This window comes from Lissotriton helveticus, chromosome 3_2, assembly GCF_964261635.1.
Source record: "Lissotriton helveticus chromosome 3_2, aLisHel1.1, whole genome shotgun sequence".
Lineage (NCBI taxonomy): Eukaryota > Metazoa > Chordata > Amphibia > Caudata > Salamandridae > Lissotriton > Lissotriton helveticus.
The window spans coordinates 47741377-47759795 of NC_136062.1; the positions used below are offsets into that span (position 1 = coordinate 47741377).

Below are 18419 nucleotides of genomic sequence, written 5' to 3' on the forward strand. Positions count from 1 at the left end.
CCTTGCTCATTATAACAATGCACCCTACTATTGAGGCACCTAGGGCAGACCTTAGAGGTGACTTATATGTAATAAAAAGGTAGTATGGGATGTTGGAAGTGCTTTTAATTCTAAAAGTCAGATTTGGGCATTTAAAACCAGCTTGCAAGGCAGGCCTGGCTTTAAAATGGCACCGGACACCACAGCAGTGCACACTTAAGTGCATTAAGTCTGCTGGGGTCTCCAAACGTACATGCCCTACTATATACTAGGGACTTACAGGTACGCTGTCCAGGTCAAGTAGAATTATACCAATTACCACATACCTTTTAAGGGCAGAGCGCTGGGCCTGTTTGGCAGAGCCCAGTTCACTTTCAAAGTAAGTAGCCACCAGCATCAGTCAAAAAATGGGGGTGATCAGGGAAAAAAGGATAGCTTTCCTACATTATTGGTGAATACGATTTGTCTTTATGAACCAGAATTCTGTGGTTTCCCGTTCTTCAGAAAAAAACACGATATTGGTGGCTGTCCATGATTCTGGGGCTGAAGTTCCTTGCTGATCTTCCAAGAAATTGATAACCATATCCCCCAAGAGAATCATGTAAAATATTCAATTAAACTCCAACAGGATCCTATACAGTTCTTCTGCTTTCCCAGATGGCAGAGAATTTAGGGCCTTTTTCAGTTCCTCTAGTGCAAAGGGACCATTCAAAGCTGGCTGGTTGCCCTTATCTAGTGCCAATGCATTGACTAATTCGAGATACTGTTTAATCTTGCTGGAGGGGGGGGAGCCTTCCTGACAGAGTGATTGATAATTTTCTTCAAACACCCTGTTAATAAATCCCAGAGTGTTAACCTGGTGCCCAATCATATCCTTTATAACACTGATGATATTATGCAACTCTTTCTGATGCGTTTTCAGCGTCAGGACCTTTCCTTCGCAATTACTATATTAATAGCTCTGTGCTCTATGAGTTTTTTTTATCTCTCTGCTGCCTTTCTAGCGTAATAGCTATTAATGCTAGCCCTAGTAACTGCTATCCTTTTTAGGAGTTTATACTTGTCCTGACCTTCATTCATGGCCTTAACATGGTGAACTTCCAGTTTGGCCAACTTCTCGTAATATTCTTTGCCTTGATTTGCTTGTATTTTATGGTTGTAAAAATCAATACTAAATGTTTGCCCTTTAATATCAGCTTTCAAAGAGTCCCATATGACATCCACAGCTGCACTCCAACTACTTCTATCTATAATGTCTATCAGTTGATGGTTTGTGATAAAGAATTGGGTAAAGAGGGGTTTTTCCTTTCTATTGTGTAGCCCCTTTAATGCTATTGGGTATGGGCAAAGCCTTTCCTTGATCTCAAGTAATTTAGTTTAATTTAGCCTTTTGTTACTACTACTTGTAAACAACATGGTGGAGTGCTTGATGGATCTTGCATTGTGAATTCAAAGTGCAGGTCAGAGTCTTCTTGTTCTTAGAATGCAGATTGTTGCTTGCTGTTTGTTTGTTTTCTTGATTGTTGACCCTTTGAAGATGGTACATCTTAAGTTCCACTAGCCTATGTTGGTGTGTTGAGTGGGTCTTCAGTTTTGGTAACTACTCATATGTCTGTGTCTTTTCTGTCTTTAGAATGAAATTAAGCCACGTTTGAAAGATTTTCTGATCTTGCAGTAGTAAGATGTATGAGTGATTGTAGGCGGTCCTAAGGTTTCGTTGCTATGTGTGCCTCAATGTCTTTCTGTTCTTAGTAGGCAGATTAGTGTGTGTGTGTGTGTGTGTGTGTCTGTGTGTGTGTGTGTGTGTGTGTTTCTATCTTTACTTATTTTTGTAGGCAATAGCCTAAAACATCAAGTGAGGTATAAGACCAGGTTTCATACAAAGATAAATAACTGAGTTAGCATGGCAACATTTGGCCATTTTTAGTTCTGTCTTGGTTATAAGCGATAATACCATTTGCAGTTTTTTGCGTTTCCTACAAAATGTATTGTTTTTATTTTCTTTAAACGAGTTTGTATTGTATTTCTTACTGCTTAGTGTAATCTGTGCTTCCATTGTTGCTGTAACTGTGAAATTAGTTCAACGCTTTGTTTTGTTGTCTTGTTTATGACTTTAGCCGTTTTGGAGAGTTTGCAGCCTGAGCATTAGAAGCAATATAAATTGTTTGTCTTGTTTCAAAATTAGATCAAAATGAATGCCAGGCGAAGCCCGCTGTCTGTGAAAATGGGCGCTGCATCAACACGAAGGGAAGCTTCAGGTGTGAATGCAGCGATGGATATATCGTCAGCGAGTCTCAGAATGAATGCATAGGTAAGTACTTTAAAATGTTCTTTGAAAGTGGCAGAAATGTTATTGAAAGCTAAAGTGGCATGAAATCACCACTGCCTATTTATGTTTTCGAAAAATGACACCTGATTATCTGCACTGAAGTGATGGTCTTCAGTCATGGATCTTGTCTGCTTATTGTCTATTGTTGGTCTGAAGGTCACGGATAAGGTGGCTTCTCCATAGGATATGTTCTTGTTTCTTTTGCACCCTTGATTTTCAGACGCCATTGCACATCTATTGTCCATGAATTCAACCCCACAGTGATGCATTTCCGTTCCTATTATCTTTTTCGCAGACAACCGACAAGGGTACTGTTTTGCTGAAGTCTTACAAACCATGTGCCAATTGGGATCCAGCAACAGAAACACTGTCACCAAGTCTGAGTGCTGCTGCGACGGTGGTCGAGGTTGGGGTGGCAACTGTGAGATCTGTCCTCTGCCTGGCACTGTCGCGTTCAAGAAAATGTGCCCCCACGGGCGAGGTTACACAACGACTGGAGAAGGTACAGTGTGACTATGAATTGACCAGGGACATAGCGACCATTAGTAAAGAGGATGCTGTGGGGCCGAGTGGTGTGAACAGCACACTGTACTCTGAGTATGGATGCCTTTTACTGCCTAAACAGAGGTCAGGTGGCACATTGTCCCACTTTGCATTAGAGCCCAGGTACCCTTGATGCGCTCCTAGAATTAAATGTTGCTAAGCATCCTTTGTACAGAAGTTATCCTGTGAATTGGAATCGGGAATTGGAGTCTAATTTGATTTTACCCAGCGCAAGTCCCGCCTCATACCTGCTATTCAGAGGTACTAGCCTGTTTTGGAAACCTCCCGATTTCCTAGGAGACTAGTACTTATTTCTGTGACTGCCGTTTTCTACAAGCCAACCGAGGTCTACTTTGTATTTGGAGTATGCTCCTTCCCCATTGCTGCATGACTGGTTGTCTGTGCAAACAAACAGCTGTTCAATCTTCATGTGTGAGCACCTAGAAAGCTATCGTACTTTTTTAAATTGGTGTTGTTTAACAGGCACCTTTAACTTGTAAACCACACAGCTAGCTTGCCTAAAGCTATCCTGAGCTTTTAACTAGTTTCCAGTAGAATACCCATGGGGTAAACCAACATTTCTGTATAATTTAATTTAACATTTTACAATTCACACACGATGATGTCAGCTGATTTTAGATGGAACATAGTTTGTATTAGTCGGCAAGCAATTCAGACTTAAAAACGTTATGGCATCCAGTCAATATGTTTTCAATAATATGGCCTGAGTATTACTTTTTTCAGTGTTTAGATCGAAGGCAAAATAGGAGGTAAACGTTACAAAGTATATCTACTTACTTTCGCATACCGACGAAGAACATTCAATTCACTTTTACACATAGCTATTGAGTTTTTTTGATGTATTTACCCTCATTACTCCTCAGCACATTTCATGCACCTTTGCACGTTGCACATTGCATTCATATTTACTCATAGTAAGGCAAAAAACGTGATTAATTAGTAAACAAATGTAATGTGTCTTCTCACATACCTAAATAGCATATTTGATTCATCTTCACGAATGCTTACTAAAACGTGATGCACTGTTATACATACTAAGCACATCTGAGGCACCTACACACATGACCGCTGAGTACGTTTAATACACTTTTTACATTTATTCGAAGCTAATAGCCAGATATGCAACATGGTTGTTCAAGTTAAGCTGTAAGGAAAGTCAAATTATGTGGCAAAGGAAGGTAAATAATTTGGCAAGGAAAGGCAAGATATGTGCATACTTCTTGAATAAATACAAATTAGACAACCCATTATGTGCCATCATTGTCTAGCATGGTATTGAACCATGTTCAGAGCAGTTTGAATAACCTGTGTTACATTTGAGCTAAATACAGGTCAGACTCGCCTGTAGGGGAATATGGCTGTGCCCAAAGAGTTGGTCTGACAGGTCAGTGGGTGGGCCACTTTTTTCTATTTGTGGGCCTCTTAAATTACCACAGACATTGGCTGCAGCAAGTACAAATGCATGCTGAATACGATAGCTTGCAAAACACCTGTTCAGCAAGTTGCTGCACGTTATAAAACCCCCGATGCAAATGTGTGCCACTTTTTTAGGTATCTGATTCAGTATACATTTACACCTAGCTAATAAACGACTTTAATGCTGTTTCACCATTTCCTACTACGTACATTTGATGCACTGTCGCATATACTTACGAAGATCATTTGATGAACCTTCACAAATACCTATGAAGGACATTTGATACAGCTCCGCAAATAATCTCACAGTATATTTCATGTACCTTTACACAAACCTGCTAAGCACATTTGATGAGCCTGTAAACAATACCTACTAAGAGCATTTGATGTGCTTTTTTGTCTATCTACTAGGAATATTTGACATATCTTTGTAATACACCATCACAATTGTTTACTGATGATCAGAATAAAAATGGAAAGCTTTACTTGTCTTCATTTCCCTTCCCTTTCCTACAGACATTGATGAGTGTAAGGTTCTTCATGACATCTGCCGCAATGGAGAATGCATCAATGAGAGAGGATCATATCGATGTCAATGCAAAGTTGGATACACCACAGACATCAGCGGCACTCTCTGCTTGGGTACGTTTTCACTATTGTTCATTAGTGTGTACAGCATTTAAGAAGCTATTCTAGAGCAGTATTCAATTCATGCTGATTTTGTTCAGCTAATTAAGCCCATCGGATTTAAAATATTGTTTTGTTTATTAATGACAATGGTGATATAATCACTATACAAAGTGTAAATGAGCATAAATCAAACTAATGGTATATTGACCCCTAATATTCAAATACATTTAAAACATGCCTTTAATTTTTAGATCTGGATGAGTGCAGTCAGGCTCCAAAACCGTGTAACTTCATCTGCAAAAACACAGAAGGGAGCTACCAGTGCTCATGCCCAAGAGGGTATATTCTGCAAGAAGATGGAAGAAGTTGCAAAGGTATAATGAAAAATGGCGGCATGATTTCTGATTTTTAAAGAATGCATCTGAGTAGGAGTCTTTTCCAGTTAGATGGTCTGTTCCAAATGAATAATATCACTGACACTTAACACCTCAGATTAAGGAATGCTGATGTCATGTCAGGAAACAGTGTGTCAGAATATCAGCAACAAAAATACCATAGTGCCAAAATATTGAGTCCAGAATTTCAAATACCAGTATATTGTAAAGGTAAGTATATATAACAAGGTATAGAATTACTATTCTTAACTCCACATCTATGTACCTTGACAATACATATTTTCAATATATGCAAGTGTGCAGTTAAGGATCGTATATCTATATAGTGGTAGGTGCTATTCTGGATTCAATATTTTGGCAGTACAAAAATCTTGAAACTCTGATAACACACCCATCAAAATGTGAAATAGTGTTATAATGGTAATATTCTTTTCTTTCTTTATTATTGCTAAAGTAGCAGGCAGAAGAAAGACATCTTCTAATATTAAAATGAGAATAATCATCTACCAGCAGACATTCCTCTTATTTGCTGCTGCTTTCAGTAAAGATCGCTACTTTTCAATCCACAGGTGGTATTATTGCATAGAAATGTCACTTTGCTAGTATTTAATCAATCCACTTTTTCCTCAAAATTACACTTTAATGTTATATCTTTACAGTGCATAACTTATCTTTCATAACCCTTACCTCAACTCTGCTTTCTAGACTTGCTCTTATCATCCTGCTCTTAGTGTGCTATTTAATCCTTCTCTCTTACTGTTGCCTTATGGCTGCTCAATTTGTATTGTCCTTTAATTGTGGGATTAGTGTCAAAGGGACATTGTTAGTTCTGACTTTTCCTGTCAATTTGTCATACTTGTTTCCCACAACTCCTCTTCCTTAAATAATCCCATTTGTATCAGTGTGTCTTGAAATGACTTACCTCCCACTGCAATGCTTGTATTCCAGTATAATATTATTTTCTGCTCTGCTCTTCTTACATAGGACACATTACTGCTGACTAGTCCCACTCCCACTATCCATATGGATGGACCCAAAAAGTAGGTCTGAGTTCTCTCTAATACCATGTATTTAGGGTCTACTCAGTCAACTCCACAAATGTTTCACACACAGACTTTAGGGCCTGGTACAAACACATCATGTGTCCACCCGTTTTCCTGTGAAGCACCTACCTGATTCTCACCTGGCTATATTTATTTGCCTGTCTGAAATCCAGCATTTTCTCTTCAACACTTGGTGGATCAGACTTGACCTTGGGTCCCTATAATTTTTTCAGTCTGTTACTATATCAAACCATTCTGTTTTCTCTAATATTGCTCCAAGTCTATTATCCCATATTCACTTCATTTGTTGATCCTATCAATATGTTTACCTATGGGGCTATTCTATTTTGACATACCATATTCCTTTGCCACTCTACCTGTTATCTGATTAATTGGACTGAGGTTGCTTAATGTCATTTATGGTGTTGATAATTTACATATCTTTCCATAATGTCTCTTTTTACACATAGATTTTTCTCTTCAGTCCTTCAGATTTCCTTTCTCAGAATGATTGAATGAAAGGACTACCTACTCCCATATAGAAACATTTCCAAAATATCTCCTTTCTTTCTGCTTTCACTGTTGGATGATGTCATGTGGTGAAATACTTAGCAGGATCATTGAATATAACATTTAGTTCAGTTGAGTAGATTGCATCTTTTGTAAGAACACCCCATATCCCACTATCTAAAAAATAGTCTATCCAGTCTTTGTAGGTTTGTTCTGATATTAGTCTCCATAATTGGTTATTATCAGGGTGATTGTTATTTTGAAATATCTAGAGTTAAGGTGGGCATCCTTGCTTTCTCCTAGTTTATAAGACATACCAATGTGGTGACTTGTTAGTCAAGACTGGACTGGAAAATATACTCATACATTATAAGCTGTTCACAACAGGTACAAAAGTATATAATCAACATCATCTACATATCATATATATTTAGAAATTGAAGTATGAATAATGAAAGGGAGACTGAAGACAATTCCTCTCTGAAGGAAGATCTGAAAATCCCGAAATATTAACAACTATCGTATAGACACTTAGACGCATACTCTAAACAATCCATGCACTCATTCTTACGCACTCATATATTGTAACTCATTCAATACATTGCCAATCAAGAACATGGTTACAAATTTTCGGAACAAGGTCTTCATTAGTATGCAAACTAAGCATTATATTATAATTATTATATTTTAAATCCCAGATAATTTCAGGTGCTAGTCATTAATTGAAAACTGAGTTGAGCACTTCCATTTCCTAACAAGATGTTTTTCGGGCTTAAGACTACGAATTACCCATAATGTTTTATAGCTGTAAGTTGTTTTGCATGCTAAATCAGAACTGGACAGTATTATCAACATTATTAGTTTGATTTCTAGACCTGTCACTAATTAATTAATCCAGAAATATTTGTCAAGCTTCCGCGCATTCAATGAGGAAATGTGTTTGACTGGGGCAATAATGTTTTCTAACCAGTTCAGTTCGAAAGACTTTATTTCAGTAACATAAGCAGTCATAAAAGTACATCATAAAATCTTCAATAAAAAAAGGTAAAAGACATAATCACTGTGTGGTCCATTAAGCAAATACATTGCAGAAGCAAAGTTGATAAGTGCTGCAGGAAAGTTACAATGCCGATGAGGGGAGCATCCTAGAGTACATTTGAAAGTGCTGTGCCTAAACTATTTGGATACAAAGGATTAAGATTGGGGCTAGGACACTGCCTAGCACACCCTCTTCTCGAGATTAAAACTATTGGTCCACTTACCAGCAGGGCCAAACCTTACTGAGGCTGAGAGATTATACTGTAGGGCTCACAGAAATTCCACTAAACCTCCGTCCATCCTCATATGACTTAATATCTCCCATAGTTTTGATCTAACCACCCTGTCAAAGGTGCACAACAGATCCTTGCAGGCCAGGCAAGTGGAGCCCTGCTTGGCAATATTATTTTTACTGATCAGTAGGTGCAGGTTCAAACACCTGCTCCACCTTGCCAAGACCCTCAGAGAATCCATACTGGACCTCCGACAGTGTGTCCGTCTCCCGGGCCCAAATTAGGAGGCACTCCAGGACAACTCTCACTGCAATCTTCACAGCTGAATCCAGTAGTGATATGAGCTAGTAAAAACCAGGTGATTGTGTATTACCTTTTTTAAAAATGATTACTATGATGGCAGTGTGCTAGGAGTCTGGGAGACCCTCTTTAATAAAAGCATTACATCAGTTGCACAGTAGGGGACCCCAAATCTCTGGTAGGGATGTGTACAAGGCCATAGGAACCCAGTCCGGCCCTGGGGCCTTGTTTAATGGGGATTTGATATTAGCCTCCAACACTTCAATGGTGAATTCCAGAATTAAGGGGGAAGCCACCTGTTCCTCACATGGCTGATTAGGGTGTCAGAGCCGTACAGTGCTTTAAAATGATTTACCCAATCATCAGGGCTAATGGAGGTGATAACGGAGTTCCTAATAGACCCATTAGGCTCAATATTGTTAATCACCACCCAAAGGCCTTGGTGTCTTTCAGTTTGCATGCTGACACCAGCTTCCCCCAAGATTCGTTTTGAAGCTCCTTGCACCTAAGTTGCTGGGCCGTCTTGTAGGCTGCTCTGCACTGTAGAATTTAGCACTTAATCCATGGGTTTCTCCCCCAATGCCTTATGTAGTTTAGTCAAGGCCTTCCTTCAAGATTTATCAAACCATTTGGCCTCCTGTTTCCCTTTTATGATCGGCTTCATGACAAAACTGCTTAATGTCTGCACCAACAGAAAAACTTGTTTGACCAGACATGAATGCTTGTCTGGGAGAGTAAGGCAATTAATAAAAGTGTTAAGATGGTTGACGCACAGATGGGACATAAGGGCAATTAAATCCTCATTTCTCCAAGCCAACGGAGACCCTGCTTCTAAACAACTAAGGAGGATAAAGCCATGCCCCTCACACCGCTACCCCCCTTGCCGGTATATAAGATGACACTCAGAGAGTTATGGTCGCTATAAATACCTTGAGGCCTGACTCATTAGATCTCTGGATACAAAAATATAGAGAAGGACTGAGCCATAGTCTCCCCTTGTGAATGTAGCTTTGGAGGGGTAGAGAGGGTCAGGGAATTCACAGACATTAACAAGGTGAAATAGGTTCATAAAGTGCATAAGTGCAAGGGCCTTTTGGTCCTTCCTCCAATCTATGCACTCTGAGCTATTGGCATCAAACAAGTTAAGGATATTATTCTCCTTGGCAGTCCTACGTTCTGTCTTAAAGTCACCACCTAAAAAAGATCTGGTCCCCTTTGCGCATATAGGGGAATTTGCTATACAGGTCCAAAATAAAGTCAGAGAGCAATTTAATGTTGGGACTAGAATCTGATCCAATATTCCTATTCTAAAAATGAATAAAAACAATAATCAAACCACTTGGCCAGGAGGATAAAAAAGCTTGGAATAAAGTGCTATCAGTGTAACCCATACACATTTTGCATGCCAAGGTTACTCTAAACAGTGCTGCAAGCCCCACCCTAACCCTGCCAAAGTGAGATTTGATTTCAGTAACCAAATAAAAAACATAACCATCCAAGCTAAAATCTTTAATAGCCCATGTCTCTTGGAAGATAATGATCTTGTAATTATTTATAAAAGTGACCCAGTCTCGCAGCCCACTTTGCTGGATATAGCAGCAATGTTCCAGGAGAGTACGTTTACCTCTTGCATGTTTTTGGGTATGTTAGTTGATGAATCTACACCCATAACTGGGCTAGTGGCAAACAAGCTTACCAGTGAGGGGAAAACTCCACTGAATATATCCACTATCGGGCACAAATCACAACCGGGTGGCCAGCGCTATAATGTGTCTCAAACGTTTAGACACTCTGCAGATGCCTGGTGAGCACTGAGCCAATCAGTGTCAGCCATGTCGCCCAGGGGCTCAAAGCGGTTCTGGACAGGGATATTATAGGGTGATGGCTGAGATGGCATAAGGCCATGAGTTCTTTCCCTGATTTGGGGGTATCTTGCCATTTCTCTATAGAAATAGCCAAGAGGCAAAATCTTCATATTGCCTGGCATGCAATGGCCTTAAAGGAAAGTCCTAATCAGGTTACCAGCAATTCTCGGGTATCTAAGAGTTACAATGACACAATCACTGCCCTAGAGTTGGTCGCCGGGGTATTCCGGTCCTATTATATGCGGACGATGCAGTCCTCATATCTAGGACTGAAAGAGGCCTTCAAGCTCTTTTAAATGCTTTTAAGTCCTTCATGACAGATAGGGATCTAACGATAAACAACTCCAAATCATTTGTCATGCAAGTAGGTCAGCAACCCAGAAGGAACTTTGTATTCAAAGTAGGGGATGCAATAATCCCTACATCTAAGACGTTCTCCTATCTCGGGGTCCTCTTTGACAGTAAATTAAACTGGGGCCCGCATGTTCTTAAAAAGAAAGGGGAGCTTGTTAGGGTGAATGCATCCATTTTTAATTTTGCATCCAAACTGGGAAAAAAACCTACTGGTGCTATGCTGCAATTATATAATGCCAAATCAGTGGCCACGGCTGTATATGGCAGTGAAATATGGGGACATGTTGCGGGAGAGCAGCTCTAGATTGTGGAGAACTCATTTATGAAACGTCTTCTGTGTGTCCCCTCGGGCACGTCCAATCTAGCTGTCCATGAAGAACTGGGGACGCAGTATGTAAGCGATATTTTCTCCCTACGTCCACTGACCTGTTGGATAAAACTTTGGCTAAATCCTGATATCCTCCTAACGCACCTAATAGTGAAAGACTGTCTGTCTCAGGATAATGCATTCGCTATTCCATGGTTGAAATACTTGAAATCAAGTTTTCTCAGATTGGGGCGTTCTGAGTTGTTTGAAACCCCTGATAGCATTACTAAGAGGGACCTGGAGGCAACGAAAATGGCTTACCTCATGGATAGGAAGATCCAGAGGGAAGCTATCGAGATTCAGAAGCCGAGTGTCAGAAAATATGTTATGTTAAAAATATCTGCATGAATTGACCCTTATCTAATGGGCACTCTGACCTCCCACGAAAAAATTTAGGCTGAATCTCTTTTATCTTTTGTTTGTTAGGCCAAGAACTGCTATTTTTAGTAAAGTTGCAGCTCCCTGCGGCTGCGATGGAAAATCTCCGCAGGATATGCTGCATTTTATATTTTTATGTACGGTAGATTTTATGAATACCCCCGCAAACGCTATGTGATGTCACTTTTAAGAAAACTTAATTTCTGTCAGATCAGACCAGCCTTGATGTATTTACAACTCTTGCACAGTGATAGCATTCTCTATGTACTTGAATTTTTAAAATCAGTTGTTAAGTACAGAAAATGCCTGGATTTGTAATGGTTTTATCTAACGACATTTTTTTATGAGCCTGTATGTACAAATCGGAAAAATCATGTATTTCTTTTTCTTTTTTTTTCTGGGATGTTAATCCCATATTTTGTACTTTTTGTATCCTGATATGGCATGCATTTTTAAGAACAATGAATTTTATACTATTGTATGTGTACTTTTATGGTTTTCAAACAAAACCGAAATAAAGTCTTATTGATTGCCCAACCCTTTTTCCCATAAGGATATCATAATAACTTTTTTCAAGGCGCCTCACATGCCCATGAATCTAATGTATGGACTTGTACAATAGGTCCAGGGTAGATGCGCTGGTTTCCTAGTGAGCTGCAAAGCCAAGAGAATGGGCCCAGCCTGGTCTCCTCTGCGCTCTGACAGGAGCAGACAGGCCCGCTCTTGGCCCAGTCTCCACACAGATATGCGCCCGGGTGCGTCCCGTGCATGCTGGAATCTGACATGCTGAACAGCTCTTCTCAGGCTTTGGAGCCCTCCTCATGGACTTGTGTTACCTTCTAAGGGTTGAGGTTCCTGTTGCGGCCCACAGGAGTCCTAAAATGTTGCAAGATTTTCAGTTTTCCGCACCTTTGGGAACCGGTATGTTGAAAAGCACTCCTCGGGTGAAGCTCTCTGCCTGGGCTCGTGTTACCTTCTGGGGATTGTGGTTCCTGTCTCAGCCCCCATGCCTCCCGCATCTGTAGGAACCCGGTGCTCTGAAAAGCGCTCCCCGGGCATTGGAGCCCTCCTCCTGGCTCGTATTGCCTTTAGGGGGCTGTGGTTTCTATCGTGGCCACTAGGAGTCATGAAATGCAGCAAGATTTTCCACATTCTACGTCTGTAGGTACACGGTGCACTAAAAGCAGGTTCTGGGCTTATAAACCCTTCTCTTGGGCTCATGTTACCTTCTAGGGGTTATGGTTCCTGTCACAGCCCTCAGTGGTCACAAAATGTAGCAAGATTTTCGATGTCCTGTTGATTAAGATTAATTAGCTATTAGCTCCGTTGTTGGTTTAACAAACATTCAGCTCACACGCAATCTTTTCAGTCTTTAGTTATTTAAGCTTTTGAGTATGTGCTCTATTTTGTGGTTATGTATGTTGAAGTTCCAAATTTACTGTGTGCTCTTTACTAATTTCCGGTTGCTAAGAAACAGTAGAACAGAATTTTTCTCTTCCTTTTCTTTCAGCAAACAAATAATCTTTAAGACTCATTGTCTAAATACCGGATTGATACATTACTATGGCCTTGGTAGAGATGGTGTGTAGGTCATTCACCAATTTAGTCCTTAATTTATGTTTTTATGTTACAGTGTGCTTAATCTGAGTGGTCAAAGTATTTCCCCCCAATGAAATGTTATCCCCAAATTATGGGTTAGTTTAAGAGTGTTGTAGTGAATTTGGTTCTTCTTCCTTTTTTTTGTAAATCCTTCTTGTAAATTAGACACTGTCAAATGCTATTGATTTTGTATTGGTGTTGTGGCAGAAAATAACAATAGTAAAGACATTCTCAGTTAAATCTTTTGATTCTGTTACTGCCAACTTCAATATTTCCTCCCCTATATGAGGATACTATAATTTGCATGTTTCATTCAAAAGCAGAAGCAGTATTCCTTTAACTTTAGAAAGCCAAATCCCCTTCTGTAGGGGAGTTTCAATGTATCCAGTCTAATATTTGTTTACATATGTGGTGGTCAGATAAACAAAGTCACAATAAATGGCAATTTCCAGCAAACGGTAATTGTGTGCTTCATACAAATAATGTGAAAAGCATACACCATTCTAGGGAATATTATCTTCTGTAGTGGCCCCACCAAGTTACACACACTAATATTTAACTATCAATGGAGGTGTACTTTATTGACTTGACTTAATCAGTTCTGGATATTAGCACATGCTTTGGACTTCTGGCGATTAAAATCAGTGAATAAGTCAATCAATCAAACAGGACTGATAAAGCATGGCTAATCATCTGTGAGGGTAGCTAGGTACTGAGAACCTGCTGCTTTAGGATGGCCAGTTGAACAGCTAGGTGGATGAGGTCCAGGGGTGAAGGGGGAGGGCGTTCCATGACTTCGCAGAGAGGTAGGAGAAAGAGCGTCACCCTCTGTTGCTTTGTTTGATGCAGGGTGTGTGAGTGAGGGAGAGGGAGACAGAGTGCAGGTGTTTGGAGGGTTGGTGGAAGTTCAGGGGATGGTTGATGTATGTTGGTCCATGGCTGTGTAGGGCTCTGTAGGTGTGGATGAGCATCTTGAATTGACATCTCTTCTGAATGGTGACTCAGAGGAGCTTTTTGGAGGTTGGGGGTAATATGGGTTCACTATGGGTGATCGAAGATGAGTCTGGCTGCTGAATTCTGTATGGTTTGCAGTCTCTTCAGAGTTGAATAAGTAAGTCTCCCTCCCACTGTCTTGCTTCCTACCTGTTCTGTAGTATTATGGCCAATTTCCCCCTAATTATTATACTGCAAGGCTGGTGTACATATTGGATGAGATGAGAACAGAATTAGCACACAATCTACAAGTATTGGGCTTTTGTTTGCCAATGTTTGGCCTAATTTAACACTCAAAAATGATTATTGCTACATATGACTACTGCAAAAGGTTCAAGAGCAATTTTAACAAAAGGAGGATAAGGGACATCAGTAATTAATGCCTATATGAATGTTCTATTCTTTAGATAACAGACCATTCATTTTAATATTAATTTTAATACATGAATGGTGCACATTACAGCTATTGCTAGAGGTTCAGGGATGGTGTTCACACGTAGGAAAGGAATACTCACTGTTAAACATCTTCTCTGTGTATATGGAAGAGGGCTTTTTGTGTTTTGTAACACACATCTTGAATATCAGCTTCTTGGTTGACTGTGGGGCATATTCTCAAGGATTCATGGCTGAGTTATCAACACTTTATCGCAGCCAAAGTGGCGATAAATTTATCAGCCCATATCACCAGTTTACCTGCGATAGCAGCCGCAAAAAACATCGCCACAGATGACCCCGCAACTATCGCTAATGGGATGCAGAGTAGACGTTCCCGTGCCAAAAGCTGCGACAACACCACACTGCAACATTCTCAACGACCAGCCAGATAGCCGATAAGATCTCAATACAGGTGATAAGGTGAGTTAGCAGCAGGAAATTAACACCTGTTCTGACCTTGTGTAAAGTCGGACGGCAGCCTGCACCACAAAAGGGAGCCCTGGCCAGAGCCACACCTAAAAAACAACATATGCCATGGAGCTACTGATCATGCAGCCCGGAGCCCCAACAGGGCCAAAACACCCACTGCCACCCCGCAACCTTCCAACCAACAACTGCCAGAGTAGGGGGAATCTCACAGCCAGCCCAATCCAAGTTCCTCGCAATGGTTGTGGATGACAGCATCAGCTTGGTACCCCACTACCTATACTTCCCCCACACTGCGCAGGAACAGCCGGAGACCAAGCAAGGCATCTACGCCATAGCTGGCTTCCCGCATTTTTTGGGGGCAATTGACTGCACACGTGTCCTACTTATGACCCCTTGCAACACAATATCAGCAACAGAAGGCACACGTATTCCATCAATGTGCAGGCAATAGCGTTCCACCGGGAAGTCCCCACCAATGTCGACGGCAATCAACCAGGCAGTGTGCATGATTCCTACATCTACCGACAGTTCATTATCAACCAGCGCTACCAGGATGGCACCTAAGGAAATGCACTGCTCATTGTCAAGTACCAAATGAACACAACACAAGCCTCAACTCCACAATCATGTGACTCACAACACTGGGAATGTACATGTTACAAACTCACATACAGCATGCCAAACAACATGCTCACCCAGCAGATACGACAGCACACATTACTGTGGGAACCTGGGCTAACCATACACATAAGCCATCAATGGCATGGCACCTCAGCCACACAATAGCACAATGTGGGGAGAGGTGGGAACCAGGCATGTGTGAAGGAGGCAAGTGACCCATGAATGAGAATCTACACTATGCCAAGTGTGCCATGGATGTGATGGACAGACTGCAGTATGCAGACCACAGACATATCCATGTCAACATAGACTGTTGGTGTTCAGAGTGTAGTGGACAGTGGATGTAGCGGAATTGTAGCTTGTTACGTCCCCCCCGTAAGCATGAGCGGAGTGGGCTGGCCCAGCGTACGCCAGGCAAGCGGAGGGGTGTGAATAAAAAGCACGTAGATCTGGGCGTGGTTCTCTTCCGGAATGTCCAATGTCTCTGCCAGGGCGGTGCCCCTCAGCCCACCATGAGGCAGACGCTGGCGACGTGAGCGGTATTGCCTACCATCCTGTGTGCTTGCTGCACCCCAGGCCGCTGGTTCCCGAGCCAGACTTGCCCGCCCCTGTGCACCCAGGCCTCACTGGTCACCTGCTCACACCGGTGCGCATCGAAGAGGGCCCACCACGTACCGGTGCAAGCTCCAAGCCCAAGGTACGCAATCCTGGCAACCTGCTATGGCCATCATGCCCTCCGCAAGCAAGGCCCGCAGTACTCCTTTCTTGTTGACGCACTCTACCGGCATACACAACGGACTAGTAGGTCACACATTTGGAACTGAGTCTTGATTACACTATGGCAGAGAACATTATTTATGGCAGATTTTATGTCACTATACTCCCTTTGATGTGGTGCCACCAAGTCTGTGCATAGCATTACAACCACACATGTCTGTGGGCCCACGCGGACTACTGCCCTCGGGCCACAGCAAGCTCGAGTAGGTCACACATTTGGAACTGATTCTTGATTAGGCAATGGCCCAGTACACATGGCAATGCTGGCTTTAAATCACTATACTCCCTTTGATGTGGTGTCACCAAGTCTTTGTATAGCATCACACCCACACGTTTCTGTGGCCCCTTGCTGGAAATGCCTTTCACCTTCACTGCGGTCGAGATGGTCACACATTTGGAACTGAGTCTTGAATTAGCAAAGGCCGAGTCCATATCATTGTACTGCCTCATTGCAGTCTGCGTCCCCTCTCAGCCCCGGTGCCACTGAGTCTGTTTCCCGACATTCAAGGACACTCTCTGGTTGAACTTTGGTGGCGTCTGAGTCTATGGACTGGAGGTTATCTTCATCCTCATGTAGCTGATACAGACTTGGTGATAGTACCGCGGTAGTAGCATTCCACTCCTCAATTTGGTGTGTTCTTTTGGTTGCTTTTATAGTGCATTTTCCCGCCTGACACATGGGATTTGCAGGCCTGTCGCTGGTTTTCGCTGCTTTTTTGTACCACGATTGGCCTCATCGCAACTGTCTTTGCGTTGGTGTATCGCAGTTCTGTGGCGTCACGTTGTCTTTATCGTGGACATTTGATGCGTTGTCAATGGCCTATCGCATAGTGCCTCCGTGTTGTGAATATTGAGTTAACACAGCATTGTTTTCCCACAATATACTGCGATATGAAGAGTTGTGTTAAGCTTATTTTGCGGTGATTATCACACGTACTTGCGAATATCCCCCTGAGTGTGTTGTGGCTATGAATCACACCTTGTTCTTGTGCAACAACACAGGTTTACTGTTTTTGCCTTTCTCCCAGAATCTTTACTTTTGGATTCACCTCCAACACTGAGATTAGTCACTTTTGGGGATCCTGAATGATAAAGAAATTCCACAGCAACATCAGGGTTTTTGCAGGTTGGGATTTATGATGGCTAAGAGAGAGATTTCTAGGTTGTGGGAACTTATAGCAAACAAATGATGGATGGAATGCTGAACAAATCAAACATTCACTACTATCACAGATCTGGGTTACAACGTCATTCTGGTTTAGACCCGGCCATATGCAAATCAGTCTAGACCCTGCTCCCCATGGAAACAGTCCATTCCGCACTTCCAGGCCAGGTCCTCCCTGAACCACAAACAAGCATCCTGGCACCGGTTTCAGGGTATTACCCCACATCAGTTAGGCTAGCTTGAATCTAGTGTTGTAGCGAGCATTGGACCCATATCTAGGCATACCCATCCCACTTAGGGTGAAAATTACAGAAAAAGCAAATGACTGACCGAATGCTGAACAAATAAAACATTCACCCCTTGTCACAGATCTGGGTTAAATACATCATTTTATTTAGGTTGTGGGGGCAGACACAAATTCTTACAAGAGTTAAGTGGAAAGAGGGAATGAGCATATGTATGGAAAGGGAAAGGGTGGTGTTTGAAGTAAGACTAAAAATGTTCGGCAAAGTGTGAGGAGAATAGCAAACATAATATGTATTTGACATAATACAAGGTGTTATGGAACATGATATTCTAACAGACTGAAGCCATAGTCTCAACCCCGGAGGATTGCCTGCACAATTAGGGAAGAAATTGATGGAGGAGGGTAGGGAATTTCCTATGGGATGAAATCCAATCCTTATTCCCAGAATGTACTGTATACGGGATAATGTGCATTTAAGATCAATACAGTTAATAAAAGATCCAGTTAGATCAGTCACTAACCTAGCCACTAAACCATGCTTTCCTGTCTTAAATATTGCTGTAATGACTGCCTGGGTCACCAAATTCATTTACTGAAGTATGGAGTCAGCAGCAAACTAATGGTCTTCTAAAACTCTGACCCAAAGCCTTCTTTGCTTGTGGATTTGTTAGCCTTCAGGTCCTTTATTAAGCTTTTAATGTATTCTCAATATTAATAGAATGCATTGAGGCCTCCCTACTACAGGTCAACAA

At 41.5% G+C, this 18419-nt stretch overlaps 1 protein-coding gene across 2 annotated transcripts in view; it reads left to right on the forward strand.

Annotated features, from left to right (window-relative positions):
- Positions 1–18419, forward strand: part of FBN1 (fibrillin 1) — a 713526-nt gene that overhangs the window by 662779 nt on the left and 32328 nt on the right. Inside the window, exons 56-59 of one of the 2 annotated variants that reach the window (XM_078684805.1) lie at positions 2165–2290; positions 2604–2810; positions 4805–4930; positions 5170–5292. In XM_078684805.1, coding sequence (XP_078540931.1) covers positions 2165–2290; positions 2604–2810; positions 4805–4930; positions 5170–5292 — 582 coding nt within the window. The remainder of the gene's footprint in view (positions 1–2164; positions 2291–2603; positions 2811–4804; positions 4931–5169; positions 5293–18419) is intronic. The other variant, XM_078684806.1, reaches the window with a different exon arrangement.